A 7987-nucleotide genomic window follows, 5' to 3' on the forward strand; every position below is an offset into this window, starting at 1 on the left:
ATAATTTATTTTAGGCGAGTTCCGAAATCTTCATCCGTACGTGGCGCAGCGGTTAATATCGTTGTTTGAGACACTGACAAAACGGAGAGCGAGACTGTGCAGCGAGATTGAAGGTATATACAGACGAACACGCAAAAAATCAATACAATCACTTGTTGACATTTTACGTTAGAATTACTTCATTTACTTTAATATCGTGACGAGTAAGTATTACATAAAAAAAAAAACTAATCTAAACTCTTATGGAATTTTAAAATTAACGGTTATTTTAGAGTTTTAAACAATTTCAGGTGGTGATATTAATAGTATAGAACTGCCGCATCATGCGGAAGAGAAGACTGAGGAGATCGTAAGTTATCATTCTCTTATCTATACCAATATTATAAAGCTGTTTGTGTGTTCGAACGCGCTAATCTCAAGAACTGCTTGCCCCATTTGGAAAATTCTTCTAGTGTTAGATAGAACGCTTAATGGAGGTGGTCTATAGGTTATATAACATTATGTAAGACGTTCCCTATGATTAGACATGCAAAGTCGTGGACGGAGAACATCACCACTGCTTAAAACGGTGAAGGAAAACATCGTGAGGAAACCGGCAAGGCTAAAAAGGGTAACTACTCAGCATGTGCTCACGCGTAATGCGCAGCGCTGATTTTCAGTAGCCCCTTGTTGGAGTGCCAGTCAGAAGAAATAAACATACATGCATTCATTATATAAACATACAAATATACTTAAACTATAATGAAAATAATTAAAAAAAGTACTTTATATTGCATATAGGAATCACAGATACTACCACACACTACGATTTAATAATTAACGATATAAATCATTAATAGATTTAAGCTATAGCCTAAATATATAAAACTAGCTTTCCGCCCGCGGCATTGCCCGCGTAGCCGCAGGAAAGATAGACCCGGGGTTTTCCTCGCATGTTCCCGTTCCCGTGGGATTTCCGGGATAAAAATGTTAATTTATCCTATGTCCCTCCCCCGGTTCTAAGCTAACTCTGCACGAATTTTCAGCCAAATCGGTTAATCCGTTCTTGAGTTATAAATAGTGTAACTAACACCACTTTATTTTATATATGTACTAGCTGCACCCGGCAAACGCTGTTCTGCCTTACTCTTATCGTTTAGTGGTATGAAAAATAGATGTTAGCCGATTCTCAGACCTACCCAATATGCTTACCAAATTTCAGAGGAATCGGTCAAGCCGTTTCGGAGGAGTATAGAGACTAACATTGTGACATGAGAATTTTATATATAAGACTAGCTGACCCGGCAAACGCTGTTCTGCCTTACTCTTATCATTTAGGGGGATGAAAAATAGATGTAGGCCGATTCTCATAGATACCGGATAAGCACAAAAAATTTTATCAAAATCGATCAAGCCGTTTCGGAGGAGTATGGCAACGAAAACTGTGACACGAGAATTTTATATATTAGATATAGAATATAGATTTAGATTATACGTTTGTCTTTTGCTAAAGTCATAAGATCTTCCATCCAACATCCACAGATGGAGCACATAGCGGTGTTGGACGAGGTGTTGCGCATGCTGCTCGAGATAATGAACTCGTGCCTCACGCACCAGCTGGCGAACAACCTGAACCTGGTGTACGCGCTGCTGCACAAGAAGCAGCTGTTCCACCAGCACTCGCACCACAGCATCGCGCAGAACGTCGAGATGGTGAGTGGCCAGCTGCGACTAGGTGGAGATCTGGAGGGACCGCTGCACAAGAAGCAGCTGTTCCACCAACACTCGCACCACAGCATCGCGCAGAAGCAGCATCGTGGAGATCTGGAGGGACATGATAGAAACAACTATGGCTATGAACATATTTTTAATGTCAAAACGGGTAACTAAGCTTGTGGTTCGCCTGATGATAAACGAATTTAAGGGGGTAAAGAATAAGGAAAGGAAATTTGGAAAAGGTAACGGACTGGGATGAGTGAGGAAATGGAAACCACCGGCTCCCCCACTCACCGAACGAAACACAGAAGCATGCTATTATCTCACGCCGATCTTTTTTTTTTTTTTTGGGGGGGGGTGCCTAAGTCTTAGGCTTTTTATCGTTGCGTCAGCCCGGAACACGACTAATATTATAACTCAATAACGGCTGAACGGATTTTAGTAATGTTTCTGGTGGTTACACGGTGTACTTCCGATTGGATAAGAATTATAACTGTTAAACATTTTTAATACTTCTACCCAGACAGAGCAGGGTGAGCTACTATGTACTGTGTTATATAATTTTGGTGTTAATTTTAGTAATTATTTTAGGTAATAGGATATTTCTCGACGCGCCTACAAAGGGTGCAGGAAGGAGCTGGAGGGGAGTTAGGTGTCACAGAAGTGTTACAGTGCATAAAGAAAGGGGCCGAACAATGGTCTAGTGATAGACTTAAGGTGGGTTTAGTGTTAGAAGGATGGAATCTAGTAGGTTCTCCTCCAAATTGGTTTGATTTATATTTATACTAGCTGCGCCCCGCGGTACCACCCGCGTAAGTCTGTATCCCGTAGGAATATCGGGATAATAAGTTGCCTATGTCCAGCTATCTACGTAGCAAATTCCATTGCAATCGGTTCAGTAGTTTTTGCGTGAAAGAGTAACAAACATACACATATATCCATCCATACTCACAAACTTTCGCATTTTTAATATTAGTCCGATAGGATTTCTGTTTTAAAATACACGTATCATTATTTTTTCATCAACATCGCTTGCCATAGGACTTGTCCAAGCTATCCCTTTTAATTTATCAGTTACTAGCTTTTGCCCGCGGCTTCGCACTCGATAAATTCGAAGTAGTTTAATAGATGTTATTAAACACATAAAACTTTCTCTTGAATCACTCTATCTATAAAAAAAACACATCAAAGTCCGTTGCGTACTTTTAAATTTAAGCATATGTCATTGTATTATACTATATTTAATTGTGTTATAAATTTTACCCGTGAATAGAAATAGCAAATTTGAATAATATAATCGGAAATAATTGCTCAACTCCACAGAAATTCCCCGACCTCAAGTTCCGCTACGTGGAAGAGGAGAGGCCCGAGGAGTTCTTCACGCCCTACGTGTGGTCGCTCATAAGCTCCTGCGGGAATATATACTGGGCGAGTGAGTGCGCGGCAAGGGCTTCCACCGAACTGCTCGCGTAGACACGCGACACGGGTATTTATGTAAGGGGGGGGGGACTTAGCGAATTTTGTGGCTACCCGCAATTTTTGTTGCCTTCAGGTCGGTTCTGGCGGGAGAAAGGGGGTATTTAGTAAATTTTATTAGTACCCGCAAAAAAATTTGGGAGTCTACCATACCGGATATTACAGAAATTGTATGTATAGATGTGTAATAGGCGAATATTGTAATTTGTAACAACCCGCGTAATATATGTAGTGGATTCTATATCATTTTTAGATTCGTACGACGTTTGTGGTAGTATAGACGGTATAACCTATACGAATGCAGTGTCTGAGGAAAGCTGTAACTACCCACATGATTTTGCATTCAGCTTTTTTTTGTTGTTAGTGTTATGATTCTTGTCATTCTTCTATCGTATTATTCCGGTACAGCCACTAAGTATGGATTTGTATGAGAAATGATGTAACTACCCTCATAACATTGCAGTAAGGATTTACGTATGTGTAGCCACTTTGTGAATTCACACACCTATGAAATGTGTGATAGACGAATTTCTTATCTACCCTCGTGATGTTAATGTCGTCAACATCTTTCAAGACAATTTAATTTTTAGTTTTATAGCATTGAAATGCTTTATAAATGAGAAATTTTGAAAGAATACGGGTGGCCGAGAGTCTAGGCGTTGCTACGGTTAGGCAAGATACGCAGGTTCGAATCCTGCCTCGTGATCAAATTTTTTCTATTCTTTCAAAATTTCTCATCTTTCAAGACAGTTTTCCTGTATATGTATAATGTATAAAATATAAATATAATATTGTACAAGTGTTGGTATTATTAACCACTCGCATAATAGTATTTTCTTGTGTTTGATTTTACGCGAGTATTATACATTTAGGAATTAAAGGCTTTTTAACGGACTGGTCAGTCTCCCCGTGACCACGCTCGCTGTCAACTGTTAGAAACGTCTGCTTAATAAGATAATGAATAAATTGCGTTTAAAATCCGTTAAAAAGCCACTCGCATAATGCAAATTATTGTTCTTTTTATCTTTAAATTTTAGAATTTGTTTTTCTACTACCTCTGAATAAGGTTTTAGTTAACATAAACACTAAATTTGCATTTGTTAGTTTTATTTATGAATTCAAACATATATTTATGATTGACCTAAAGTTTATAGAATAAACTAAATTGATAAGGACCAAATTTGTAGGGATATATGATGTTTTATGTACTGTATAAATAATTTTATGAATGTAGTGAAATGATAATAATTCGGTTACAAATTTAAACCTTATAGCTAGGACGATAAGGACTGAAATTCATTTAGCACTATAATATAACATAAGAGTTACCTTCGATTTGCTGCTTATTAATTTAGACCGTATCTATTGGTATGTAAAGATCAAAATTGATTGCAGTTCGTTTGTACTTGCAAAATTGTAAACTTTTTAATTTTTGGAAATTATATTGCAATGTCATCATAAAACGATCCTGTCATCACACATGTAATCTATATATATAAAATTCTCGTGTCACAGTTTTCGTTGCCATACTCCTCCGAAACGGCTTGACCGATTCCTCTGAAATTTGGTAAGCATATTGGGTAGGTCTGAGAATCGGCCAACATCTATTTTTTATCCCGATATTCCTACGGGATACGGACTTACGCGGGTGAAACCGCGGGGCGCAGCTAGTTATATTATATAACTTAATGTTACCCAACTAGCTTTTAAGAAGGTTATTGTTTTCTGTATGTGTAGTATGTATGTTTGTTCGACTGTATAACTAATTCAAAGGTGTAAAGTCGATAGACCATAGATTTGACATAATTCTGGAATATAGGGTAATATTTCAATATGGTGGTTTAATAAAAAGGAATTTGCGGCAGATAATAAGAAAAGGTGTAAATATTTTTTTTATTTTATAATTATTGTAAGAAATACGTATTATGTCCCAATAACAAATTATCTATGATTTTAATTCGAGAAATTTGGGATGTATAGCTGATATTAGATAAATAATGCAGTGGTGGCTCAGTGGTGAGAACCTCGGACTTCAAAATCTATAAGTCGGGGTTCGAGACTGGGCGATCGTGCAGAAAAGAAATTGATTTTTATATTTATCTGCACATGTGGATAACATCACCACTGCTTAAAACGGTGAAGGAAAACATCGTGAGGAAACCGGCATGTCCTTGAATCAAAAGTTCGACGACATGTGACATCTGCCAAACCGCACTTGGCTAGTGGTAGATTACGGCCTGAACCCTCGTAGGAGGCCTGTGTCCCAGCTGTTGGAACATATATGGGCTGATGACGAGATAAATAATATATGTGATTGAATTTGGTTGGTTTATAACTGGATTGAGAAAATAGTTTCACCCCCTTTCGACTTAAACGAGGCGAAAAACCAAAATAAAAAAGAAACTATTTTTCTTCTTATATAAAATGCTTATTTGTAAGATAAACATTATTTTGTATGAATTGCAATACATATACTGAATTTGTTTAAAAAAAATATGATATTTAAATTGCATTGCAAATTATAAGTCATACATAGTTTATTCATTGTAAATACAATTTAGTCTTCAACTAGTTTTAGTAATATATGAAATTAAATTATCAATTATTGTAATGTTTAATAATAATAATAATTTATTGATAACAAACTGTTCCATGTCTGTTATTTTTAACTCTATTCACAAACTTGTCTATACATTATAAGTCTATGGTGTTAAATATGTTTCATTATTTTTGATTTGTTATGTGTAATATAATATTGGTTGAACTTTTAACACCAATATCATAGGCATCAATAGTTTGAATATTCTAATGACATGTAATATAAGTAAATAAAATAATATTTATATATTATTGTGTTTCTTTTTAATCTTCCTAAACCATCAGAACCCTAAAAATTATATGAAGATTTCTTATCCTATTTTATATTCTCAGTGCCCTAGAGTTTATGTGTTATTTGCATTAAAAAGAAACGAATAAATTAAAATTTATTTCAATTTTATAAATCGGAAATTAATCTCATTATAAAGCATCACCTAGTGTAAAGAAATAAATTTATTAGGGATAAAAAATCTGTAGCATTCAGGATTGAAACATTCAACTTTTCAACATACAAATTATCTAAATGAAATAATAGGTACGTTGTTAAAGTGTAAAATTTGTAATAGGTTAGAAAAATGAGTCGATAATCAAATTAAAAATGCCAACCTGTGCATTTCCTCTTCATTACTATAATATTATTATGATGGCGACTTTGTGATGATACTACTATATGACTTTGTCTGCCTGGAGTATCTGGAGATAGTTAGTAGACTAGATAATGTCATATGCTACTTTTCACTAAAACACATAAAACATCTCATTCTCATGTGATTTTCTCTTAACGCGGGCGGAAAGCTAGTGTAATTTATTCTGTGAATGATGATATGCCTTTAATTTTTAAGAATGCATTACAAAGTTTAATGTCAACCAAAAAATTCATTAAATTTTATGTATCACTGATATTTATAAAGCTTTATTAATATACATGTTAAACCACGAAATGTTTACAACAGGAAAATAGTCTACTAATTACTGTGTAGTGCGAACCTTATAATAAAACTGAAATAGTTTTATTTAAAACGAACCTGTTAAAAAGACCTACATCTATATTGTTCTAACAAACGTCAAATCAAGCGGTTTGGCTGTATGCTGCTCAGACCATAGCCTCTCAGCACACAATGTCTATTTAAAAAAAATCAATCAATCAATCGCGTTCGAAATTGTTTGTTGAGTGATTGTGATTGTTTGTTTTTTTTAAATCGTTAGCGGAAAATTGTTATTTTTGAAGAGAGTGAACCTAATCGGACATATATTTGTTAAGTGATTTACCATCTGTTCAACAATATTTGAAGGGTAGCTCTGTTCCGACAGGTACGTACATTATCATTGTTTAAAATATAATATTTATTTTCAATTTATGTTCCTATTTTATTTCTGCTTCTTTATCAATATTATTTTCCTTCTCACTATTAATCCTTAGTAAAGAGCAGAATTCAATTAAAATTCTAGAAAGATGTCTTACGTTATAAACGAAATCAAATTACCCTCAGACGTTAAATAATTTTGATTGTAGTTTTAATTAAACAAAACAACGGTTGAAAACTGTTTTCTTACTGATAACAGTTTGCAAAATTATCTTTATCTCACGATAATTCCATATGGATTTTGTTAAAAAAATAATATTGTAAAAAAAAATAAATAAAATTCTAATTATCCTTATGATTATCCTCAGTTATAAATTTGCTACGGTTAAATACAAATAATTTAAGAATTATGTAATGAATGTCGTTATTGAATCATAAAGAGAGTGCCCGGTATAAGCGAAAGACATGAGTTAAAAAAATAAATAATCATGAAAAGACAAAAATAATTTTCAAGAAGTTAAAATTTTTGTTCAACCCTAGCCCATACTAATTGCAATCTGCCTATTATATATCCAAAGTTTGATTTGCCCAGTGTTATCAAGTACCTACTAGCTTGCTCTGATGGCTCCTTCACTAAATTAGCTAGATGGAACATAGTCGGATTTTGTTAGATAGGAATCCGATATAACCCACGGCACTTTTCCCCTGGGTTGCGGGTATATGCAAGATTACTCCACAAAAAAGACACAAAAAATGTTATTAAGCACCTCTGCATTGTTGGGATTGTAAAATATTGGTAGCCGTTTGTGATGCCCGTGAGCCCATGACAAAAGCCCAATGAGACCTAACAAGAAATATTAACAAAAAAGTAAAAAAAATGTGATTTCCCATGTGAAGTGTAGGCAAATGCATTA

At 34.7% G+C, this 7987-nt stretch overlaps 1 protein-coding gene across 1 annotated transcript in view; it reads left to right on the plus strand.

Annotated features, from left to right (window-relative positions):
- The window catches only part of LOC119836539 (dymeclin), a 14605-nt gene extending 10863 nt beyond the window's left edge, over positions 1-3742 (plus strand). The window contains exons 13-17 of the mRNA XM_038361914.1: positions 15-113; positions 291-349; positions 1522-1692; positions 2287-2412; positions 3019-3742. Coding sequence (XP_038217842.1) covers positions 15-113; positions 291-349; positions 1522-1692; positions 2287-2412; positions 3019-3168 — 605 coding nt within the window. The 3' untranslated portion in view covers positions 3169-3742. The remainder of the gene's footprint in view (positions 1-14; positions 114-290; positions 350-1521; positions 1693-2286; positions 2413-3018) is intronic.
- The last annotated feature ends 4245 nt before the right edge of the window (positions 3743-7987 follow it).

Source organism: Zerene cesonia, chromosome 24 (assembly GCF_012273895.1).
Source record: "Zerene cesonia ecotype Mississippi chromosome 24, Zerene_cesonia_1.1, whole genome shotgun sequence".
Classification (NCBI taxonomy): domain Eukaryota; kingdom Metazoa; phylum Arthropoda; class Insecta; order Lepidoptera; family Pieridae; genus Zerene; species Zerene cesonia.